Here is a 26,221-nt window from a genome sequence, read left to right on the forward strand (position 1 = left end):
ACTACGTCAACACCTTAACTTCGAGAGGATTGCTAAAGAGAAAATGCTGTCCCTTAGCACAGCTATCCGGAGTATTAGGTTATACTAACTTCCATAACCATACACTCTTAGCCAGTTGATCATCTTTTCTGTTCAATCGAAACACTGGAAAGCGCCCAAAGCGCCCACTCGCACTCGGTGCTAATGCTCTTCGGTAACTCTTGAACGACGGACGGAATACTTGAAGCCCCTCCTGAAAGCCATTTCGAAGCTCATGTTGCACCGACAGCAACGACGACGCTGAGTATGCCCGGCGGTCCCGAACTTTACTATTTGTTTCTGCAATAATGCCGGGATGGAACTTTCCATCACCGAAGACGACCATCACCACTTTCTACACCAGAATGGATTTTCTTTCTTTATAGTCAAGACCCCCCGAGACCTTTTCCAAGGTACTGGAATCATAATAATGTTGCTGCCTCCGGGTGTGATAGCAGGGGATGGCTCGTACACACAACCGCTCAGCCAGTTCAGCCCTCGCATCTTCACTTATCCGGTTGCGGCGAGTGCCGTGATTGCGTTGCTTTTGCGTCTTTAATGGACACCGGTACATCGGTGCCCATTCCATTAAATCCATCGCAATGGTGTAGCATTGGACCAACATTTCATGTTTGCATTAATAATCCAACGGGTTCTATCGGAACGGTTCTCGTTTTTTTTCGCCGCCATTATAAGGGCAAACAAATTGAAGTTGATTGGGTCGAGCTCCGGGTCCGGTTCGCGGTTCATTGTTGCATCGGAGGAAAGGGTCCTCTTTTGCGTAATCTTGCGGTAATGGTGGCGTGGCGCACATGAACCCCACCTTCCACCATACGATGATGTTGTGGTCACGGCATCAACGGCATCTCAATCTTGACGTCGCTCTGGTTATGATGCCTCCATTTTACACCCTTTAATAGCCAGCAACGGGGGAGTTACGCCCTTCTCCCTGGGTCTCGTTTCTCTAAACTAGCCCCGGGTATTCCCACTTTTTACACCACACGTACTGGCGTACCACCCGCCAGTATTTTAGCATTTTCATCTCGCCACCCATCTTCTACAGTTTTCTTTTTCGCTTGTTTGCTACTTTGCGGTGCGGTGGTGAATGTGCAAATCTTGTGTGTGTGTGTGTGTGTGTGTGTGTGTGTGTGTGTGTGTGTGTGTGAGGCCGGTTTTTTGTGGCGCCAGATTCTCGGCCAACCCCTCTCGCAGAGCACTGGTTAGCGCGAAGCGAGTGGGTTGGGACCGTTGGGCTATTATTTTCACAACTTTTCCACATCGTTTATCGTGTTGGGTGGTGCTGATGGTGGTGCTGCTGCTGCTGCCAAACGCAACGAAAAAAGGGACCGCCCCGAATTCGTGTTACGGTGTGGAATACACAAGAAGAGAGGTAGTCATAAAGCTGCTGCTACTGCTATTGCTGCTGCTGCTGGTGGTGGAGGCCTTTCGCTCCATTGACCACATCAGCTGGCTACTTTCTTCGGTTGCGGTGCGCTGTTACGCTTGCGGTCAGTGGTCTGTGCAGTGGTCGGGATCGGCCAGAAAAGCCAACGACGATGGCGTCGTCGTCGTCGTCTTGGGAGAGTCGAAAAACCTTTCGCCAGGAGACCGGAATCTCGGGCACGGGTTTGAGCAGCACTATCGCTGCATGCCGAGAAGGCGTGTCAATTGGTGTGTAAGGAAGGAAATTTATGGGACCCACAATTAATCGTGTGTACCGTACGCGTGATGCACCACACAACCTAAACCGGACCCAGGGAACCCCTCCAAACAGTCAGTCTGGTGTTCAGTTTTTATCGAATTTTACATTCTACGATCGTGATGCGCGTGACATTTCGTGTCCCACTCCCTCGGTTGAAGGCCTGAGTGTGTGTGTCGTGTGTTCCCAAATCACAGTTGGTGTCCATTCGTGTCTTTTGCTTCTCTTCGTGCAGACGTTTTGGAACATTTTCGGGATTCAATTCCACCAGAGGAAATCGAGCATTCATGCCATTACACTCGCCACGACCGCCATACTAATGCTGTGCTGTGTCCTTGTATCTTTGCAGGTATGCTGCCGCCTAAACGGTCGACTAAACACGAGCCGGTCACAACATCATCAGCAGCAGCAACAGCAACAGCAACAGCAACATGATTCCCGATGCAGAAGGAACACACGGAGCGTGGCGAGGGTGCCAATGCTAACGAGCGTCCGAAACCACCTCAAAGCATCACGATGATGATGATGATGATGATGATGTGGTCGACGATAATTAAGCGGAATGGGAGGTGAAGAAGGAGTGGCAGTCTGCAACGAAAACGGGGAAATGGTTCCCTCAGCCCTCAGCTGGCGGTGCGGTGTGCGGTGTTTTTCTAAGCATTTTCCGCAGCGTACCACCAGAGGTGGTTTTTGATTTTGGTCAATTCGTCGGTCCTCGGAAGACCTTAAACCTCAAACCTTAATGCTGTGACCTCTCGTTCGTTCGTTCGTTCGCTCGTTCGCTTGATTCTTTGGTTCGGTTCGGCCACGGTATGGCAGCATCCTCTCCACTTCCGGTACAAGATGAAGGGAGCTTAATGCATCTGGACATCTTTAATGTGTCTGCGGTCGAGCGGTCTGCTAATCTTCGCACTCGAAGACGAACGCTCTCCGGAACCCCTCGGGGTTGTCAGCTTGATGCAGAGTTGGAAGCATTTCGAGGCTTTTGGGTGGCAGAAGCAGAAGTTTTCACATCATCTCGGAGCTCACACTCACGGGTGCTTGGGTTTTCCACGTGCGAAACGCAGAAAGAAAATCTCGAACGCCACAGTGAGCGCGTAGTGACGTTACTCGCGTTGAATTCAATTAGCCGTGTCCCGTGGTCCAAGTGTCGTGTGTCGTCGTGTTGCTGGTGCTGGTGCTAGCGACCACAGGAGAAGAAGCGCTGCAGCGGATTAGCGGCACTAATCTGACTACCAACACTGATTTGACGGCTGCAGCCAACCGAACCGAACCGAACACGAACCGGTCCGGAAGGCAGGCAGGCGCTCATTGTTTAAGTGTTTTCCCTCGCCCTGCCCGATGCCGTACCGCTTTCTGGTTTCATCCTTCCCTGTGGTTAAGATGATGCCTTTTCATGGTGATACGCTTTCGATTCGGATGTTCCGGAACACAACATTCCATTAGATTCACAGGACCATTCACGCTTTTTGAAATCATTTTGTGATAGCTTCCGGAATGGTCGCAAAAGGTTCGAATGGTTCCCGGAATTTCACAACATTCACACTCGGTTCTTACATCTCAATTGATCATCCAAGCCATTGGTCCGGCCCCTCGAAGTCGCAATCCGTATCCGCAATCCGGGGTGCGCGTACATCAAAGCATGCCTTGGTCATACTGCATGGCCTGCTTGTGCTTTCGCTCGCTCGATTTGCTACAACCTACAGGCCCGGGTACCGGGATTTCACTAAATTTGCTCCCAAATACGATGCAACCATCCGAACCGAGGCCCCCGGGAGGTGCATTGGTCCGAAGTCATAACCATTTACATTTCCGTCCTCTCGTCCTACCGTTCCTTTAATGCGATTTGTAACACGCCACGTGTGTGTGTGTGCACCACCGTGCACACCGGTAATCGAGATTTAATTCGAAACCGAACGTTCCACCGATCCCGGCAGAAGAGACGGGTATCCCGAGGTATTATCCCGGAGTATCAGCTCATCACCAGCACCACCACCGGGAGCAGCAGTAATCAGAAACCGGGTCCTGGAAGAGTCCTGTCTACTTGCACACGTACACACGGCACACACGGGGAGTTGCATGTGCAACAAGAGTGGCAAAGTGCAGAGAGAGGTCTACTACGATGGTAGCTGAGTAGGAAACGGGCCACTTCCTGGCCTGGCCTGGCCCGGGATCCGATAGGAGAAGGAGAAGCCTTGACTACCAGGCTACTAGGACCTCAACGACCGTTCACTGATTAGAGGGCACATACACCGAGACCGAGACCGAGAGGACTATCGAGGATGGATATCTTGCTTCTGCTGCTGCTGCTGCTGCTGCTGCTCATCGAGTGGTGCATAACGATACTTGAATAAATTCATTAGACAGGATAATATAACAATCTGAAGATGTTTGAATATCGGTAGCAGCAGCAGCAGCAGCAGCAGCAGCAGCAGCAACCGGTCCGGTAGTCCATCGGTAGCACCTAACACGCTAACGATACCGATGGTGCAGCACCGGTCAATGGGCGTAATAGAATTTTCTCAGCCCCCCAGCGTTGCGGTTGGTTGGTTCCATTCAAGTAGCAGCAGCAGCATCATCGGCAACAAGAAAATTGCCTTGTTTATCGGAACAGACACAAAAGGGGCCTCAACAGGTTTTGCCTAGAGAGGAGGCCATGATTTAATGCCTATCTCGCTCTCTGCTTCTCTGCTGTTGCTCTCGTTCTTGATAAATCGCAAAAATAAGCCTTCCTTTCATAGCAATGGGGTGAGAAATTAAATTAGTTTTCTCCTGCATCGAAAACCCATCGATACGATTAGAGAAAATGCTGGAATGCAGATTCGAAGTTCCTCGACAAAACCACACGCCAGGCGGTGGTTCCCCTTTAACTCTCTGCACTAACGCCATCCCACTAAAAACGTGTGTGTGTGTGTGTGTCTAGCGATGGACAGATGTCGGATGTTTCCGGGCGTTTTTTCGGAGAAAAAAAATTGGGATGGGTTAAAATAACGGCAAAATTAATTAAAGCCAAATAATCTCGCCGGTCCCATCGCACAAACACCGCAAGCCACTGTCACTGCAGTGCCGTTGGTCTGGACCGGAAGACCTTGAGCAGAAGACCGTCCGTCGCGAGTCAAACGCTGAAGCCACCGTTTGCGGCCATGCGGCGAAGTAGAAGCATAAGAAAATGGCCGAAAAACAACCACCTCGAAAGCAATGGTTGCCAGGGATCTTTGGTGGTGTCCTTTTACGCTCTGTCCACCGCAATACAGCGCAGGAACTGGCACAGACGCACACACACACACCCCGCCGGGAAGATACATAGGGATGTTTATGTAGCGAGCATCCTCCGGTTCGCTCATTGCTTTGTGCCGTTGGCAGCAGTTTACCAGCGATCCTTTACCACGGACACACACACACACACACACCGTGATGTCCATCTGATTGCAGCTTGAACGGCAGGGTTAAGGACTCGAATGTCCAAACCGCCAAGTTCAGGTGGTATGGGTGAGAAAAAAGGAAAAACCCGAGCAAAAAAAATCTCCGGAACTCCCAAAATGGGCTTCTGCTCTCTAGGGAGTACGGGTACGGTGGTCCTCCAGCAAATTGCGAAAAGCTTTTTCCTTCCCCGCCTCCGGCTCGCATTCTTATCCGCACCGACGAGACAAGACAAGTGTGAAATTACATTCGGATTCGGATATTACGAGTTGGTGTCATGGCGTGGTGTGTGTGTGTTTTGGTCGGTAGCACCGGGGCGTGATAGTAGTGTTACTTCCTGCTTCCGTCGAGTCTGTCCGCTGATCTTCAAGCTGGAAATGAAGGTCCTGGACGTTCCCTTCGTGATGGATCGTCACGGGTCCGCTCTCTTCTTTGTCTTCAGTCCTTTGGTGAAGGGTGTTGTAAATTGGAAATTATTGTCGCAACTTTATTTCACTTTCACCCTCTCTAGGGGTCTAGACCGGTGTCAGTCCTGCTCCACGGCCACGACTCCAGGACCGCGAACCGTCGGCCCCCTTTAAAGCAAAACGATTAGTCTTCATTTTTAACGTTTGCAGCATGCAATCCCGTTCTTGTCGCGCTATCCTTTCGATCCGGGTTCTGGCTCGTGGACTCAGAATTCAGTTACTACCGGGAAGGGCCACAGTTGGGCGCTTTAGCTTAAAGGATGCATCCGTTAGTGTCCAGAACGCGCGCGCGCGCAGTATCCATAACAATAAATATGTTAGATAATAGTAAGCGAGCAACTCCTGACCTGACCTGACCAGCTGAAAGCGTGATCTTGCGTTGGAAGCAACCAAATGAACCGAACAGATGTGCGTTTGTGTGTCGGTATTTCATAAATTTGCTGTCCACATCCTGGTGGTGGCTCGCTGGTTGGTGCCTTGGTGTTGCCACACATTTCATTTCCCTCGTCCCAGTTCCCCATTTTCCCGGACAACCCGGAACGAACCGCGAAAAAACCATCGCGAACCCGACGCCGCGGTCAGTTCAGCTGTCCTGCTGCTGCCGTGTTATTTATTTACTGTTCCAAGTGTTATCCGCCATTTGTTTGTTTTTTTCTCTGCTTTCCTTTGCTCTTCCTCTCTCTGTCTCCGCTGTTTGTTTGCCAACAGGCATGCTGGTGCCAGGTTCGCAGTTTTTCATCCACAAATTTTTGATCCGCTGCCAGTGAATCCCGCACCGAGGTCAGGTTTATGCCAAAGCATAAACCCCGAAACCGAAACGGAACGACGAAAAAAAAAACAGACTCCAGGAAGGGGGATGCCTCTGCTTTATGGTAGCAGCCTCCTGCGGGGTTCCTCTTCCTGGTGGTGCCGGTGGCGTCGATGTCCGTAACAATACACCGCGGACAGCCAGACAGTGTGGTTGCCTCTGAGGTGGGATGCTGAATCGATTTTTGGCGAAACCACACACACTCACACGTAGACAGCAACGAGTGTGTGGCGTGGCGGGTGTGAAAATTTATTTGTTTTCCCGCGCGTTATTTCGCGCGAAGCGGAGAAGAAGAAAAAAACCGGGAATCGCGGAACGCCAGCACCTCACACTGCGCGAAAGAAAAAACACAAAAAGGTTTGACCAGCGGTAGCGTGAGTGATGTAATTGGTCCTGGCCACCGGCCACGGGGTGTGCCCGAATCTGGAATCCGGATTTGACATTAATTAAAAGTGACGTCAATGTATGGTGGATGCTCCGTCGGCGTCATCGGTTGCGCGCCATCAAAGTCATAAAACACGAATTTTTCACTCTCTTTTCCCTTTCGTTTTCTTTTGCCCTTTCATCCGGTGCCAGTCGTTGTCAGTTACCGATTCCGGGATCCACTTCCGCCTATTTTTTGGGAAACGGTTTTAGAGCAATTCCTCAAATTTCCTTTTTCAAATCCGATCGCCCAAGAGGGAAAGGGATTCCAGGACGTTCCCAGGAGGACACTCCACCCCGGGGGGACGTTTGCCGAGTCCTCAATATCCTGGGCAAACACGAACACGAAGTAATTAATCTCAATCGCGCCCAGACACCGTTCGTTCGTTCGACTCTTCGGTCGCTTCTGCCATTCAGAAGCTAGCTCCCGGCCCCAGGCATCGGTTGCCTTGTGACCAACCAGACCAGTCATCATTCCAGGCACACCGATGAATAGAATAGCTGCTGCTCCGGTCCCATTCAACGGACCGCAGAGACCAACAGAGGCCACGCTGGCATGTTGGTTGGCGCTTTGCTGAACGGCAAAGCAAATAAACCGGGAGCACACCCCGAGACCTACAACATCGGCAGCAGCAGCAGCAGCATCGGCGGAAAAGTAAATAAATTATGGTGGAAAACGGGAAAAAAGTTCCCCGAGCAAAAGCGACACGACCGCGGCCACTCGAAATGCGACCAACGAATGTGATTGTCTCGATCTCGAGCCATGGTCCCACTGTCTGGTTGTAGCTTGTGACAAAGTTTCAAATTGTCCAGCTCCTGTCCCTGCTCCTTGGGATCAAATCAATCTCCTTCCAACCGCGGTGCTGGGCGGCTATTTTTTTCCTTTTTTTAAAAGGCTCATCCCCATGTTCCGGGTTGATCAAAAATTCTATCCTCGCACTTCGCCATCCACCAAACACACACACACCCCGGACGGTTGGTTGGTTGCTCCCTGGATCCTAAGCACGACGCTCACGACGAGCGCCATTTTGGACCGGGAGGAAGCAAACCTCTAAAATAAACAACCATCACCAGCATTCGGGCATTCGGCGGTGGTGGCATTCCGTTTATTATCCTGCCCGGGGGCGCAGCAATCAACGACGAGCAATAGGGATCGACATGGGACACACACGCACACAGAGTACCCTACGGGGGCCAAGGGAAAGCACCGAAAGGCCATCAAAAATCAATAAGAAAAGATGGCTTCGCATATCAATCGCATTGATGCGGCTGCAGCGCGCGCAGTGGCTTCTGGCTGTGGTGTCCTTCGCCCTCATCACTTTAATGACATGCATAAATTTTATCTCGCGACCGGGACCCCCCTCGTTGGTGTTTCCTTTTCGTTTTTTTTTTTTTGAGGAGCCCAAGGGGCTCATTCTTGGAACGTTTCGTTCTTTCTTCGTTCCTACGTTCGTTTTTTTTTATATCACAAAAGCCATTACCACGCACGAAAGGACGACTCCGAGACACACACACACACACACACACGCACAGACACTTTGTATGCGAGCATCATAAAGACCTCACAAATGAGCGATGGGCTGCTGCTTCGTGCAAAACCTTCGTCCGGTTTTTCGATGGGGGGGGGGGATGCCACGCCGCCATGTTTTATGTATTTGGTACGATATTGGGTTTGTGTTGGCATTTAAAACATGGCCGCGCCGGGGGGCAGGCTGGTTGGTTGATCACGTGGCCCTCACCGGTGTGCTGTTGCATATTAAAAACCGGTTGCACGTTGAACACAACAAGAAGGAGCAGACCGGAAAGTGAAAAGCGGAGGCGAAGGCGGAGGCTGATTTTTAGAATACTTAATGTCCACCCAAAAGAAACGGTGGGCGGTTGGTGAGTGGGTGGTCCCACCCACCGAAAATGGAGCCCATGAATCATGATGGTTAAGTTCCAAACGCCGGGTTTCGATTCCCGGCGGCGCTCTTTTTCTGGCTGGCAGTTTGAAAGAGTTGTCGTCGTCGGCCATCGTCTTTAACTACGTGCTAAGAGGGGATGGTACGAGGTGCAAGGGATAGAAAAATGAACTCATAAAAGTGATTGATGTACATCCGTCATCCCCTTGGCCAATGGCGGCAGTGGCACCGTTGCAAAATGAAGAATAACAGCGCTTTTAATCCGCTTCACGGTTTTGCGTTTCGGGTGGCCACAGCGTCCCGGCGCTCATTTCGAATGCAAACAGACACACGCACACACACAAGCTCGGCAGGAACACTACCGTGTTCTGGTGTGTCTCTTTGTCGGCGGACGAATCTCATTTTCCCAGACGCCATGCAGCGGATACCTATACCGGGATGTGGAATCCGGAGTTTGGCCGTGAAGTGGTGTGCGATGCACGCTGCAAATTACTTTTCTCAATTACTCCCCGAGCCCTTTCTCGTCCTGGTTGGTGTGATCAAGGTCCTAGACGTGTCCGGGTCCGGGTCCGGTCTGAGTTCTCATTTACAGTCGGAACGCCGGCGCTGATACGCCATCGTCATGACAATGCACGGATGCCTCCTGGTTTCGAACAGAGCAAACCCGCGGAAAACACCTCCCCGGTGAGAAGGACTAATGTGTGTCCTGGTGATCCCGTGGATTTGTGTGAACCATTCATCATTCCCACAACGACGACCATCGGTCCATTCTGCCGACCGCAGACGAATCCCCGGGGCCCGGGAACACTCGGTTTCTACACCGTTTTCAGCGCGGTGCAATGTAGGTCAGCATGAAATTAGCTGAGTAAAGGGAATCGTTGTGGCCGCCGCCGTTGGTGATTGTCAACCCACCGGACCGCCCGGTGGAAAAGCCAATCGTGTGCTCGTTAGCTAGACTCCGGAACGCACTGTGTGTGTGTGTTTGTGTGTGCTAGTGTTTGCTGCAATCACGGGACACTTGATGTTGGAACGAACGTTAATCAATAAATTCAAAGTGGGATCCAAGTCACCGAGGCTAATTACATCGTAAGCTGTGGCACAATGGCTTCCACAAAGATGTCGATTAAAATTCGAAACTTCGAACCCAAAGTCTTAGGCAAAGGTTAGTGATGCTGCACTTTAAATGAGTCCGGCTGACCTACTACTACGACCCGGTTCAACTTGTGCTTGTAAAGTGAAGTTACGGCGTCTCCATCAAATCGACAACGACGACAAAATACCGCACATATGGCGCTCTGCTGCTGCTACTGCTACTGCTGCTGCTACTGCTGGTGGTGTTGGTGTGTCACAAACTTTTCCTATGCCAGCGCAAATGCACAATTAAACAAATTGACTAGCTAAGTAGCTTCACTCTCGAAGCGGTAACGGCCACAAAAGATTATACACAACTTTGCTCCAGCCCTCGCCAGGACCAGACCAGACGGGGAAACGTCAGCCACGCACCGCGTCGACTCCCATTTCCCACTGCACTCACATCAAGAATTGAGCTTTTAAATCCATCATCAAATTGAATCATAAATTTTACGATGAAAAACACATTACCCTTCTACACAAGGTGACACATACCACCACACACACACACGCACACGAAACACACACAGCTTCCATCAGAGAGACGCTTGAAAGACGTGGCGTCAGATGGTGGTGGAAATTTTGCAGTCGAAAAGACACACTGGTCGTGCTCGATGAAGTAGAAGCCAAAGTTTTCTTGGCGACCGTGTCTAACCGTGGCCCATGAATTGTGCTGCTTTATGGAGTTGCACGCCACCCGACGCGACGCGACGGGCTCCTGATGTCCTGAAGTAATGCAATAAAAATGAAGAAAGCTCGGCGCTTGACGCCCGGCAACGAGTGCGTCACTTTCGTGCGATCGTATTTTGGAGGAGGAAACCGCGTGGACCTGGCTGTGGGTACTTTTACTGGCATAACGAGAATGTTATGAAAATGTTGAATAAATTACGTTTAAAACACCGGGAAAAACCTAAACGGCAGTGAGGAATGCGAAAGGTTAAAAGGATGCGCTAGTTAGAGCGGCGGTTATGGGGTCGGTTGGTAAGCACTTAAAGCAGAGTAGGCTGGTTGGTTCGTTGTATCTTCTGTCACACAAACACACAGGCAGAGTAGGCCATGGTTCGTCGTATACACACACACAGCCGCTCTCTTATTGAACTTTTAAATACTTCCGGAAGCCAATGGAAGGGAAAATTGCTTTGAACCGCCAACAACAACAACAACAACCCATCATCAATTTGTAATTCGCGTAACCCATAAACACCTACTCAATTTGCGCTCACAAACTTGCAAGTGTCAATGAGCGGAGGGGCAGCAACACACACGCCACACGCCACACATCCAGGCCATTTCTCTCTAACTGGATTATTTTTTGTTGGTTCACCTTTAGAAACCCGCGCTCCAAAGCTCTACCACCGGTTGTGGACCGTAATTGTCACCAGCACTGGTGGCGCTGCTGCTGCTACCGGTGGGGTGTTTAGAGGAGGATGATAGCCAATAAATAATGAATGACACCGTGCCGCGTCACGGGCTACCGCTCCCCCCGGTCGCCCCGGGACATTCGATAAATCATCCACCTGGAAGGAGCCCCCCGAGGGCCGGTGCTGGCAAAATGGGTCTCGTTTTGGTTATAAATCAAATTTCAGACATCATTTACCCGTAATGACACGGTGGCAATGGAGGTGGGGCCGCAGCATACCGGGGATATTGGGCCCCGCGGGAACGAACACGATGTCACGACGCCACCGACGGGACGATTCCATCATTCCAGCAGAGAACGGTGGTGGAGCGGCGTGCCATTCACTTCCAGCTCACCGAACGTCCCCAAACCCAAAAAACGGAGGCTGCAAAAAAGAGGCTTTTCATTTCGTCGGTGGTGGCGCGAGCCGCGCCGAAAGTCATCGCAATTTTCCACACCGACAACCCATTAACCAATCCGGCGAATAATCCACCTGTTCACGGGGTGGCGAAGGAGAAGGAAGTGGGTGGAGGGCACGGTCATATATCTTCCGGAACGGCTACCGTTGTGTTCCGTGGGCCGTAAGGACGCCACGGGGCACCAAAGCCACCAGTTCATCGCAAATGGTTTATAAATAAGTCAATCTGTTAAGTGTTCAGCTTTATGGAATCTCATCCTACCGGAGAAAAGGAAGCTCAGCACACCCCCTCCCCGTTCGTCTCCTCCTGCTCCTTCTACTCCTCTTGCCATTTTCTGGTCACAGGGAGCGCGAGGTCGATTAGTTGGAGCTGGATTAAGAATTTCTCGACTTTCCCTTTTGCGGCAGCCTCTCGGCAGCGTACTCGGCCCTGTACCGTAGCACTCCGGTGCCCGCTAGGCTATCGGATAAACCAACCGACCGACCGTGACCACCGGCACCGGCACCGGCATCGGCATCGGCAGCAGCAGGAGTCCTCCTCGTCTTAGCGACGCTGGAAGTTTTCCTTCCGAAAGAATGTTCCCGTTCATTCCAATCGGGGGGACAGGATGTCTGGGGCATGCTGTACTGTTAGTGTCGCGCCGGAGGGTGTCCCTTTTTCATAACCACCCACAACCGATGGCCTAGGAGGGATTTATGGGCTTAAGCTAGAAGGAACCTTTACCTCGCCTTTGCCAGGTGAAAAGGCTTTTCGCTGTTTGGGAATGGAATGTGTTCGAGAGAGAGTCCTTGGAGGTACGAAACACAAATAAGGACGAAACGAACGATCGAAAGGGAAAAGTTCCACCATTTTCTTTTTTCGCGCTTTTCCCGTGCTGACCGTTCCCGGACCTTCGAGCCTTCGGGCTTCCGGGTTGGCATTTTCAATAAATAATAAATGGCTGTCATCGTTTCGATGGTATTCATGTGTTAAATCACGCTGTTGATTGGTTTAAGGCCACGACAATCGAGTGATTATTCGCTAACAGGAAGTGAACAGGGACAGGGGCTGGCGCAAGCTGAGCAGAGCAGAGTGTCAGTTGGGGTAATCAGTCTGTGTGTTGATCAGATATCAGATAATAGGATGTTCGAAGTATACGATGATGAAGACTTGAATACCTTAATGTCAAGTGAGTTTTTTCTTTGAATTTTGAAATCGGCCATCCTTAGGCACTTCTTTGGAGAGTTCTGAAAACGATTATCCGGACTTAATGCTGTCACTCGAGCACGAAGTTATTATTCCAATTCTAGAAAGTATTTTGTTTTGTTTGAAAACAATGCCAAGGCTTTCCATCCACCCATTCCTGCTGCAAGTGTCCTTTTCTGACGATCTTTTTTTCGCTTCTATGAATTCATGCTATTCATTCTCCGTTGATTGGATCACACGAACCGGAAGTTTTCCGAATTCCAGCTGATGAGGAATGTTTTTTTTTCCTAGTACATCACCAGCTTTCTGAGTTATCGTGCGGCTAGTTATTCCAAAACCAAATATGTTTAGCATACCACAAATTAAAGGTAGGAAATGGCACTTTCAAACAATGTAATGCGACAATTATGCGATGAATGTTCAGACGAACATAAACAAATATCGATGATTAAATCGTCGAATCCTTAAATTACTTTCCTGGAATCTAGAAAAAAAATGTCGTCCATTAAAGCGCCGGAATCAAAGGCATCCGGTAAAGCGTACTCCATGAAACCCCGACCACGGGCCGCACATTGATCCGTAGCGAAGAAGGAATTTAATTTATTCAAATGCATCAGTCATCCTACAACTTAGTCCAACGACTAAGCGCCTACCAAAAAACTCCACCTCCCAAACAAACAGCAACAGGTATTATGGTGGTGGTGAAACCATATGGCACCGACAGAAAACATTCCAGCGCACGCGATGGTGACGTCGCTTGCTCGCTGGAATTAGCGCCCCCGAATACACACACAACCATAATCCCACCGGTGCTGTCGCACACCACGTGTCGGCCTTCAGGTGGCAAACGAGGTGGCGGGCGAGAATCCAACCGCAACTAATCCCCTACTAAATCGCGGCCTTTAAAAACCGCACCCAAGCACGCACATCCTCCTGGCACACCTGGCACGCCAAGCGGCAACGGAGCGGGTGAAAGTCAGCGACAAGAAGGAAGGGACATACCCTGTTCCCTGTCCCTCTTGTTCCACCAACACCCTACTAGAAATGTCATGACAGATTCAAGAAACTCCAGTCCAGGTCCAGCCAGCCAGCCACCAGGCCCCCCGGGGGGAAGGTGTTATTTAACGCGCATTTTCCCATTAAATAAATTTAAATATACATAATTTCCGCGTACTTGGTGGAAATGCCATCAACGTGCGCGCGAACGAGCGAGCGAGAATGATGCCACTTTTGTCCCACATTTCTGCTTCCCGTGTTGAAGCACGCACCGCATCACGGTCGATGTCTTTTGGGGGCGTCCCAAAGAAATGATCCATTTCACCGGTACCGTGGTGACGAGAAAGCCGGAACAGAAACCGGAACTGCGTGGAAACAAAAAAAAATCACGCAAAATTCCTGGCATCCAAGACGCCCAAGACCCAAGGAAGAGAGCGAGGATCGTGCTTGCGGCGTGCTGCCGCAAAGTAAAAAAGTATTTCGTAATTAAGAAGTTTACAGATTCGCCGGGACGGTTGTTCCCTTCCTCGTGACAAGCGCTCTCTCTCTCTCTCTCTCTCTCTCTTTCTTCCTTTCTCTTTCTCCTTCTCTTTCTCTCCCGCTCTGTGACTGCGCCAGTGGCCGCTTGACGTCGTCGGTGGAATTGTATCCATATCTTGTTTTTGTTTTAATTTTGAATATTGTTTTAATTCCCTTCCTTGTGTGCCTCGAGGACACAGACTCCTTGGATGCCAGCTGCTTTTCATGCTCTGGTAGTAGTGGAGGGGAATCATGATTGTCGCTTAACGTGAGAACTGGTGCGGCTGTCGCGGTGCAGCAGTTCCGTGAAGAAGAAGAAGATGAAGAAGGGAACCCACCACTTGACAAACTCCGAATCCGAAGCAAGGATGAAGATGAATAAATATATGTAAATGTGTGTGTGCGTTTATTTGTACAAATATAGATCCATTACAACGCCACTCACCTCCCCCCCCCTGGCGAATGAAATGGAAAATTCCAACTCCTCTACTCCGCCCGCTACTCCAGATCTTCCGCCGGTGTATATGCATTGGGAGCCGAAGAGCAGCTCGAGAAAAACACTTCTTCGGTGTAAATGTGTGTGTGTGGGTGTGAAAGATGAAAATCAGAAAAGTTTATCACTCTTCGGCACCGACCCCTCACCGGCCACTTTCGTTCTGCCGCGGACGTCCAGGGTATCGGATATCCGGGGCCTCCTCGCTTCTCCCTCTCCGTGACTGTCAGAATGTCAGAATGTCAGTGAGCTTCCGCGATTCGAAGATACCCGGGCCCGCCATTTTTTTTTGTTGGTTGTTCCGCTTTGGCCATGTTCCATATTCCCACTCCTCCTGCGGGATTGAATCCCGGGATTGAATTCGAATCTCGAGCTCAAACTCGACCGACCGACCGACCGACCGGGGCGGACATTTCTCACATTTCACTTCACTTGACGCAACTCACGCAAACTCACCGATTCGCTCGCGTATTTCCGCCAACTTGGATTGCCAACTTTTTTTTTTTTATTTTTGACTTTTGGTGTAACGTGCGTCCCGTCCTAGCGACCCCCATGGTGGCCCATTGCCTCCACCCCATTTGCCTGTCGCTGGTTTTTGGTTGGAGAAGTTTGTTTGGAAAGTATTTTCATTTACCGCTCGACGTCAGACACGAAACGCTAGTTGCTGGTGCTGGTGATGGGGAAACAATCCTAGTATGCGCTGTAACGATGACGATGATCCGTTATCCATCGACATGAGTGAGTGGATTGATGAGATTCCTATTTTCTTCCCTTCTCCCCCACCGCATTTGCAGACCTGCTACGAGATGGAGCGATACCTGAAGGATGAACCGAAGCTGCAGAAGTACAAGAAGCTACCGACTGATACACCCTGGGACCTGTTTGCGGCACCCGGTCCACTGACCGCCGGCTCGTGGAAGGTGGAAGTCGAACCGTACTGTTTCGACGAACTCAACCTGAACGACCGGGCATCGGATTCGCGCTCCGAATCCTCCTCATCGTCGATGTCGTCCTCTTCCTCGTCCTCGCTGTCGCTATCGTCCACGGATGCGTTGGTACCGTCATCGGTGGTCGCCCCCTGGCATCAAACCGGCAGCACCGGGAGTTTGCTGAGTTGCGCCGTGATGGTGAAAAAGGAACCGATCGATGATCCGGATGTGGACGATCCGGACTCGGACAGTCAGGATGAGCCGAGCGAAAAGTATCGGATCAAGGCGAGCATCACCACCACCACTACCACCGATGGGTTGTCGCGTGTGAGCGAACATCCCACCACCACCAAACCCTCATCCGTCACGATCGATCCGGCCACGAGTCCGGCACATCGGCCCAGCAGTCTCCACAGCAGTCACCATCATCACCACCATCATCATCACCATCACCATCATCACAGTGGCCACCAGAAAGGGGGTAGCGGAACCGGTGGTATCGAGCTTCGGTTAGTGGCGCGGACGACGAACGCCGCCCCGGACCTGCTACCGACCCTGACACCTCCCTCGTCACCGGAATCGCATCTCAGTTTGAGCGCCAAGGAGACTTTGGGTGGCGCTTCACCCTCACGCATCACACCCACCACACCCAACCATCATGGTCTTACGACGACGACGACGGCGACGACGACGGGGACGGTGAGGACAACTACCGGTAATCCGCTGCTGACCACCATTAAGCAGGAAGCGACGGGGACGGACCTGACACTGGCCCAGATCGAACGACCTGCGGGACAGATCCTGCGAGTATCCGCCGGTCCACACGGTGTCGTCCGGTTGACGGCCTCCAGTAGTGGCACAGGTGACACCTCCAGCAACACTCCCAACACCGCCAGCCCCACCACCACTACCACCACCAACACAACCAATGCCATGGGAAAGAGTGTTGTCGGTGTGGCACGTGTGATACAAGTCAATGGCCATGCGGTCATTACGCAGCGAACCTCATCCGCCTCACCGAGTAGCACAGGTAAGGACTCCGTCGAAGGATTCCCGGGGTCAGATTCAGTTGCTCATATCCATTCTTCCTCTTTTCTTCTCGACAGCATCACCAAGCTCAAAGCACCATCACCGGCAGCAGGATCACAGTCCCGACTCGAAGCGCCGGATACACAAGTGTCAATTCCTGGGCTGCAAAAAGGTCTACACGAAAAGCTCGCACCTGAAGGCGCACCAACGAACGCATACAGGTAGGGACCTGCCTTCCGTAAAGATCTTGGGATATATTAACGCGTGTAACTTCGAACTGGATGTTGCTAATGGATGGAGGTCTTGACGATGCATTTGCGTATGCTTGACGCTAGCTAGTTGCGATAATGAAGAAACGAATTCATTTCTAACACTCTATTGAAACAGTGTTAGAAAGTTTTCTCCCGATAGATTAGATATAGTGCACTTCAGCGTTATATGCATTTTTAAAATGTTGGGTATATTAGTTAGCAATAATACTCTCAACACAACTGCCAGTTGTACAATCCATTCTAGCGATCATAGCGAGTTGATGAACATGCTACTCACTGTTCATGTTTTCTAATGCTGTATTTATGGAACTCAAAGAAATCACCATCTTCTCCCTCAAGAAGAGATTTCAATCAAATCACTTGAACTCTGAATGCTAATTTCAAAATCAATAATACCTATTCATGCAATATCGGAAGATTATATCGTCAGATGAGGAGTGTGCTTGAGTATTAACCCAAATGATTGCCGCATTCGATAGATGCCTATAAATATCAACGAGAGCGTTACTCTATCGTATAGCGGTGGCCACACGGGGCGAAAATTTGCGCGCAAATTTGCACATTAATGCCAAAATGTTTTCGCTTCGTGTGGCAGGGGTAAAAACCCGAAAATTTATGCCGAAATGTCAAACGTATTGTTTTCATCTGTGTTTTGGCCGCTGAAGTTGATTTCCGAATAAATTTTGCAGTTTTTAACGATTTTGTTGCTGTTGCTGTTATATTTATATTAAAAATACAAAAACAATACGAAAAGAACCTACATTTTCGTAAATAAAGCGTTCGAAAGCGTCAAGGGTTCAGCGAAAAAGTCCGCGGACGTATAAAAGTTTGACAGCGTGTAAGGGTTAAGCGAAACCGTTTTGGCATTAATTTTTTCGTTTGCGCTAGGGTTTTCGCCCCGTGTGGCCACGGCTTATTAGATGAATTACGAAGAATTATTTCCCATTAGCCAGTCCTTAGTTGATTGGTCCTTAACAACTGATGCCCAGTATCCAACAAAATCCTTGGAAATGTCCCCAACAACGAGTGGTCTCTTGAAGTAGTCCATTCGAAAGACACTTGCCTTGAACACCCACAGTATTAAACATTCAAAATCATCCAACCTCACCTCAACGAGCACCAAACGATGGCTTCGTCTACCACATCTACATTGTGTCGAAACTTCAAGGTCCGCACGCACGCACCCTCTTGAGCGTCGGGCCAGGGAAAGCAATTAAATTAGATGAATGCACACGCACTGTTCCGTGGCCCCTGGTCCAACACAGAGCTAACCAACCAACCAACGAACCAACCGGCAGCATCCAACTAATCAATGATTCATATGCAAAGCCAGCCCGTAAAACACTCCCTCCCGGTTTTGGAGTCCAGTTCGAGACCCGGACCCGGACCAGGGACCCCAAACAGGCCGGGATGATTTGCGGCCAGTTTATTCGATTCCACCACCGAGAGCACCACAAACTAGTGGCCCCTCGTCCTCCTGCCCCTGGACACAACCGGACAAGCGGACGGTATTTATTACAACGGCATGATTTAATTATTCAAATCAATCTTATTGCCACTGTTGACAAAAGTTTTTCGCCCCTTAAAGATCTCGTCTCTTAAATGACTTATCTCCCGAGTACGTTGCGCGCGCGCGCGCGCGTCTGCGTGTCCGTGCGCCACGTTCCCTCCCCGTGTGTTCGCTTCGACCCTTTGGCCAGTAGCAGAGGAGATTCGTTATCTTGCCCTTAGTTCGGGCATCCCCTTCTGGTACGTCTGCTGGCCGCAAGCAAACGAGTCTGGAACGTTGTGGCCGTTCGGGCTGAATAAATTAACACAACTTTTCCGGATGTGCTACCGATGCTGCCGATGCTGCTGCTACTGGGGCAACATCCTGAGACCGAGAAGAGACACCAAGGAACGGAGGACACACCTCACGCTCTGCTTTATGTGACCTGGTTCACTAATTTGCCCGGCGGCCACAACTTTCACCATTTTCGCCACAGGGATCTGGCTGGATAGAGGGTTAAGGGGACTGTGGAATGGAACGACCCCTTCTTTCTCGGCTCTTTTTTGTGTTGGTTGTGTTCGTTCAGGTTAGTGATCCGGAGTCGGGGATAGGTAGTTCCGGGACACATCACGTATGCTAGCAAAAAGGACTGATTGACGGATTGCAGGCTCATTATGGAGGGGGAGGTCCTGGATCGATGAAGAACTGTGTGTGTCTGGTAGCGTATTAATTTGGATCTGGATCCGGATCTGTTCTACGTAAGGGTGTTTGTTATATGCAAACTGTTATACTATCTATAGCAGACTGAGCAACTTTAAGGCTTTGCTTTAACGTACTTGCTTAGCGAGCGAAATCCCTTTTCTTCTGCTTAATTGACACTCAGCAGCATCACTGTCTGCGACCTGGACCCCACCTCGGCATGCAGACTCCTAAGCATCTCTTGCGCTAAGCTAGCGACTTGCGAGAGCTTTTCCCCTAGCTCGTCAACTCCCCTAGGGGCGCGCGGGGTCTCAGGATCTCCTCACAATCCGATAACAGATTGACAGTAGCGCTTCGCTCGGCTGGAAATGATCAAACAAAGGCCCGCTGTAGTATTGCCACTGCCGGCAACCACCGTCAGTGCCATTTCGTTCGATTCACAACAGCCTCAGCCACAGTACAGACCGGCACGAGCATCTAGACACCGACGGGACACCGACTAATAGCTCCCCTGAATGCCGTTAAATGATAATTTCTGTTTAATCCCCCGGTCCCGGCACCGTCACGGGCGACACACAAACGCCCTTAACGCCCCGCACATCCCTCCGCCCGTGCTTCCGGGGAAGACAAAAAGGTCGAGAGACCAAGGAGCGGCGCAAAAGGGAGCAAAATATTTATCCTAATAATTTTTGACTCATGCCTTATCGCTAAATCACTCTCAGCGGAACCACTCCGTAAGGAGAGATAGAGAGAGAGAGAAAGAGAGCGGCAGCGCACTTCAACGACGCTTAATGTGCCACTTTTGCCCCTTCATAACCCCGCTCTTTGTCTTCTCCACTTCGGATCCACGGAAAGCTTTAGCCTTGGCCAGGCGCGTGTGTTTGGGTTTCGCTATAACTTCTGCCTTCCGGTAGCAGGAGTTCCCAGGACACACAAACACACACCGAGGAACACGGCACCGGGCCACCGTGCTCTTAGTACTTCAAACATCCTGAAGCCTGGTGCGGGGATGCTTCATTTCGCGATTGAAGAGGCTTTACCCTGGCTACAAAAGGCTACGAATGGTGCTTGGAGCTGTGGTGATGGTGTGTGTGTGTGTGTGCGCCATGACCGTCACGTCCCGTGGCCCGTGGTCGTCTGGCGTGTCTCCGTTTGTGCTTTTGCGGCTGGGGCATATGCGCCCCCCAGACCGAAATAACTCCAACCGAAATGTGCCGAGGCGCAATGGCCAACAAGCTCCGTTTAAACGTGAAGAGTGTATCCATCCACTTTCGCTGGTCTACTGTGGCAGCAGTAAAGCATGGCGGTCGTGCTCGCGACCAGAAATGGCCGCGGGGGGGAGGATGGTGGCGTACCCTAAAAAAAGGGACAACGATAATTATCCTCATAAAGTTTCTCGAAATCCCTATCCAACGCGCACACACACACACTCGCAACGGGGCCACTCGCGTTTCCTGCGATGCGGAAGAGCTTGACGGTTTGAAAGGTGCCGGAAAAGAAAACTCTTGGAGGACTCTTTAAAGTGTGCTCCATGTTGTAATACACGAACTCACACACACACACACAAACGCTTACACGCTTACGTCCTTGTTTCTCTTCCGCTGAGTTTGGTCTGACGCGCCACCAATCGATACCCCACGGGACGATATCGTCCCGGGTGTAAGTGAGTGAGCCTTGAGTGAGTTGAAAGGGCACTTGATTCACTTAAGCCCAAGAGGTTGGTGCAGCTGGTGTGGGGAGAGGGCGGAAAGAAGTTAATTTTTTTAAACAAAAACCTACTTCCTCCCTCCGCTAGAAGCCGCTTAAGTGAGTGAGGCTCTCATATTGTTCGCACGAATGAACCCTAAGGCCAATCCAAGTAAGCAACGAACCGTGCAAACGCAACTCCATGGTCCAGCTCAACGTCCCTTGTTGCTGGTGCTGCGTCGAAGCTTATTAAAATCATATTTTATGTGGCAACATGTTTGCCACTGCCCCCCGGGGGGGCAGAAGGAACAACAAAGGACGGCAGGAGCGAGAAGTGTATGTTATCATCATTGCGAACGGAAGCCGGACGACGGAAAGCCAACGCAAAAAATGCTAAAAATTCTAAACACAAACCGTAGCCCGTGGTTGTGTAAAAGTACATGCCAGACCACTATGCTGTGCCTCTGGATGTGTGCGTGTGTGTGTGCACGGGGGAACTGAAAGTGGCGAACCTCAACTCCAGCGGCGAAGAGGCTAATCGCGCGGGTAGGCACGGGGTGCAATAATGGGCGAACTTTGGTTCAGATCTTTCCCTCCATCCACCACTGGTGGGGTGTGTGTGTGTGTGTGCAGGGGCAGGAGAGGGGTGCCAAGGAGAACGCCAGGGGTTCGCTCGCTCGACCGGTGAACCACAGAAACAATTTAACCTCAGCAATGTGTAAGGAGCATAAAACATAAAATGCCATTTACATCCCCGGAGGGAAACATATTTTCCGGCCATGACGCACGCCCAACGGATGGCCGCGGCGTCGTGATGGTGGAAGAGAAAAGGGAGACGGGGAGGTTTTTTGGTGAGCAACAAATTTCTTGATAATTTGCAGATCTCATAAGTCCCGGCCAGCCAGCCAGCCAGCTAGCTAGCAGCAACATTCCCTGGTGCCCTGCATTCCACCCCACGTCTGCCACCCCACACAGAAACGACCCTCACCGAGGTCACCAGAGTATACGGTTGTTGGAACACGTGCCAAGATATATATAAGAGAACGGTGTAACAGTAGAAGGTCTGCGTTCAAGGTTTAGTACAACGCTTTCCACATTCTGTGTTTGTTTTAGTACAAAAACAGAGTTCACCTTGACTTTGCAAGTCCTCACGCTCGAGCTCGTGCTCGCCTGCTACTGCTGCTGTGAACTGTGCGTTCCGTGTGTTTTTGTTTGAAGTTCTTGGACCACCCCGCTCCTGGCAGGCATCAGGGGGAGCAGAGCTGGGGTCAGGGTTCGGAGTACAATCCGGCACAAAACCCGGTTTCCGGTTACGGTGCGGAGCGCGGTCTTCCAAAACATTCGCCAGTGCAATGAAGCGTTTCATGCTCGTCGTCCTCTCTCTCTCGCTCTGCTCTCCTCTGCTCAGGTTGGGCGAATATTTTGAATTTTTCATTAGAAAGCAGATGCGCCTCCATCGCGCTCCTGTCTACTGCTGCTGCTGCTGCTGCTGCTGCTACTCCTTGTGGTGTAATGGAGGCATGGAGGCGGAATGTCTGCCTTTCATATTCCATTCCACGGTTCGTACCATTCCATTCCATGCCATTTCACTGCCCATTCCTGGCATAGCACCTTCGTCCGTCGTAGCGCCTCACCTTACACCGGGCAATCGGGTAACCGGGAGTCCTTGGTCCCCACGCGTGGCCTGCAGACCAGACCAGACCAGGCAGACGAAAGCAACCCAACGTTATCCGGATCCTCAATCGCTCGCGTAAAGTAAAAGCGAAACTCTCGAACTCGGAACACCAAACGGAGCGCCATCCACAGGGTGTAGGGCAGCGTTACCCCGGCGGCGCTAATTGCTTACAACTATGGCCTCCTGTGCGGTGCCACCGTTCCGTTGCCATGGCGTTTTTGAGCGATTTCAATTAGCGATTAAGACGATCCGTCGCGTAGCCATAGAGAGAAAGAGAGTGAGTGAGAGCGACGGTGGCCCTTTCACTGAATTTGGATTATTTTTTTTTCTCAAAAAGGGGTTCCCGGCTTTTCACAAACTGGCCCACTTGGCCCATTGTTTGGCCGGGCCGGCCGGGGACTGATTAAGAGATTCGCGCTCCTCCGCTCCTTCGATAAGACCTTCGCGAGGACGAGGCTTTGCTCTCTTAATCCTCATCCGTTGCATGAACGGAATGGCGGTCACGGATGGTGTAGTATGTTAATTAAAAATTAATTAGTAATTATCCACGAACCCCGTGAACCGGGGCCATTGTCACCAGAACGTGGGGTTCAGCAATTGCCATCGAGCACAACCGACAGTCGTCGTCGAGCACGTCGATGGTTGGTGCCGATGATGAATGCCGACTAGCGCTCCGGAATCCTGGCCGGCCGGCCACGCGCATTGCAGCACTGGATTGTGTTTTAAAAACCGGAAATCCAATTTCGAAATCATCTTCATCTCGCCAGGCCGCACGATAAGCGATCGACACAGAAAACCTCGAAAGGACGCAGCCTCCGGTGGCCCCTGAAAGGCGGCAAAAAAAGTGATTCTCGCGTTCCGTCGCTCCTCGCTTGTCCATTCTTCTCCGGCTTCAGAGCAGGATTACGATCAGGAACAGAAGCAGCAGCAGCAGCAGCGGCAGCATCACCCAACATAAAAAGAAAGAGATTAGCCAATGCCGGCCAGGACAGGACTGGTCCGTTCCTCTTGGTTAATGATGGTGACAGGCGCAGGCAATGGTTCCGTGCTCCGTTCCGATGGAGATTTACCGCCGCTGTCAGGGCGATACGACACGGAAAACTTTTAACCCCGTGTCCTCCCACCCCCATGACACGGCCACTCCAGGTTCTGTCGGCTTGCCCTGGGATCTGTCAGCTTTGGTTCTGGTCTTCTGGGAAGCCTTCTACCGGAAGTGTTCTGTGCAGTGCAGCCGTTGTACCGTGGCCAAATGCTTCCACTTCCTGCTGCTAGTGGCTGCTAAGATGAATGTTTAAGATTTCCTGTTCTCGCTTTCTCTTTCTCTTTCTCTTTTTCTTTCTCTCTCCTGCTAAAAGATTAAGAAACAAGTGAAAAAAAATGGCGTAACGATACAGTTTACCGGCTAGAGAGAAAGAACGAGAGCGAGAGAGCGAATTCCTGGGTATAAATTCCATTCCCTCGTCCCGAAAACACGTAAAGGATCATAACTCGTTGCGTGGAATGCTCGCAAAGCCCCCGCACCCTGATCCCTGTTTCGAGAGGCTTGGACTGCTTGGACTTGGATCGATTTTTGGCTTCCATCGCTTCCACGCTCTATCTCTCTCTCTGTCTCTGTCTCTGCGTGACACAAAACCACTTTTTAGTTTTGTCATGGTTGGAAGAATGCTTTCCGAAGCTACTCCTCTCTCCTTTTCTTCACCCCCTCCCAACCTATTCCGTGGTGTATGGAACTTGCCCTGCAACGAACGGGCGGAACATATTTTGTGGCGGAAAAGTTTCAAAATCAGCTTTTACAGCCAGCACACAGCACGCTGCTACTCCACTGTTGCTGCTACTGCTGCTGCTGCTGCTACTAATATTTATATTCCATCCAGGCCTCGACTGTACACCGGGGAAGGGGTGGTGGTGATGGTGGTTTGGGGCCGGATTTTGCGCTTCGGCAAAACCTTTTTCCGGATTTTCACCGGCTAGGTCTGGTCCGTGGTATTCAACCAGAGCTCGCGTGCCTTTAGCTCGTTTTGGGTCAAACTTACTGCGGCTACTTAAGGGCTCCTACTGCTGCTGCTGCTGCTACTGCTGTTGGTGGTGGCTTCTGGAAGGACCAACGGTAGTCCCAGGACCGTCGTAACTTGTCCTGACTCGTAGCAGCAGCAGCAGCAGCAACAGAAGCATTTCTTGAGTCTGAGGTCTAGTGAACTGGTGAGGGCATAAATATTTATTTTGTTCCGACCGAAAGAAATCTCTCGACTGGACGTCATTGGGCGCGGTGAGGAAAACTTCGATCCTTCGCGACCCTTCGGAACTGTTCATTGTAACGTGGAGCCTCATTAATTGTATCATTTAACGGCAAACGGGCAGCGGCGCAAACTTTAGACCACGAACCACCCCGGGTCCCGTGTCCCAGTCCCGGAAGGAAAGGAATTTCTCGTCCAGCGCGTCCAGACAGGAATCCCGGCTGACCGGTAATGAAACCAGACCCGAGACCGAGACCGCTTCATTTCAGATCGCCGAGATTAATAGTTGCTGTGGCCATCGGAGACTGTTTAATGAAAACTGTTTTGTTTTTTCCCACCTTCCGAGTGGCCTCCGTGTCTAGCGTGTATCCTGTACCATTGTACCGTGACCGCGTCTGATGAGAACGACGGTGTTCACGCCAAGACGCGCGAACCTGTACAGACGCGCTGGCCACGCTTGGGAGTAGTGTCCATAAAATTTATCACATTTTTAATGGATAATCATATTTCATGTTTACGCGCCCGCGTTCGTAGTAGTCCGCGGTACCACACTGGAACTGCTGGCAAGGAGAAAGAGGTTGAAAGCGAGCATAAATAACAGTTGCAACAGCTCAGTCCACAGCTGACCGCTAATGGAGTTTGGGATTAGAGGAGATGCTCAGAACTACATTCTGTCAAGAAAGTACCGTCGAATAGTCGATTTAAATTTGACTGGGCTGTCGGATTGAGTAAACATTTTTTTCCTAGATTGGTACAACTATCCTTAATTATTGTGCAAAATTTGAGCGAAATCCGTCAATCGGTTTGTTTACAACAATTTTTTTTAAGTAAGTCGATGTCAGTAGCGAGCGGCGATTTTTGTTTTATGGCTTAAAACGAATTAAAACAGATGCCGCGAAGGGGCAAGTTAAGTTTTGGGGAAAAAAAAAAGTCACGGGAAAGTAATTCTGGTTAATACGGTAGTTGTTCGATGGTTTTTTTTACGTTTTAGATCGAAAAATAGCAAATAATTTTTTTTAAAAAAAACTTCTTTTAGAACGATTCCGCTCAAATTTTGCAAAATAATTAAGGACAGTTGTACTAACCTAGGAAAAAATACTAACCTAGGAAAATTTAACTGGATCAAACAGCCCAATTAGATTTAAATCCGACTATTCCCTTTATTCAGCTTTAAAAACGCGATACCGGACGACGGATTCATCGAATTCGAGATCACACAGACGCCATTTATTTATCTTCGCGGGGTACGATCGCAGTGCTACTACTGTACGATCACGGTCTGGCCAGTGCGCGAGTGAACGCTCGAGGTACAGCGGGCCAACTGGGCCTT

General features: G+C 50.6%; 2 protein-coding genes across 5 annotated transcripts in view; one reads left to right on the forward strand and one right to left on the reverse strand.

Annotated features, from left to right (window-relative positions):
- Positions 1-26,221, forward strand: part of LOC125954612 (Krueppel-like factor luna) — a 259,374-nt gene that overhangs the window by 219,771 nt on the left and 13,382 nt on the right. For 3 of the 4 annotated variants that reach the window (XM_049685066.1, XM_049685067.1, XM_049685065.1), the window contains exons 3-4: positions 15,673-16,837; positions 16,914-17,057. In XM_049685066.1, the coding sequence (XP_049541023.1) occupies positions 15,673-16,837; positions 16,914-17,057 (1,309 nt within the window). Of the gene's footprint in view, positions 1-2,237; positions 2,287-15,672; positions 16,838-16,913; positions 17,058-26,221 lie in introns of those variants that run through there. The other variant, XM_049685068.1, reaches the window with a different exon arrangement.
- The window catches only part of LOC125954628 (carboxypeptidase N subunit 2-like), a 1,847-nt gene continuing 1,630 nt past the window's right edge, over positions 26,005-26,221 (reverse strand). The window contains exon 2 of the mRNA XM_049685087.1: positions 26,005-26,221. This exon is cut by the window's right edge and continues 1,404 nt beyond it. The gene's annotated coding sequence lies outside the window, so the exon portion shown is untranslated.

The sequence above is a fragment of the Anopheles darlingi genome, chromosome 3, assembly GCF_943734745.1.
Source record: "Anopheles darlingi chromosome 3, idAnoDarlMG_H_01, whole genome shotgun sequence".
NCBI classification, from domain to species: domain Eukaryota; kingdom Metazoa; phylum Arthropoda; class Insecta; order Diptera; family Culicidae; genus Anopheles; species Anopheles darlingi.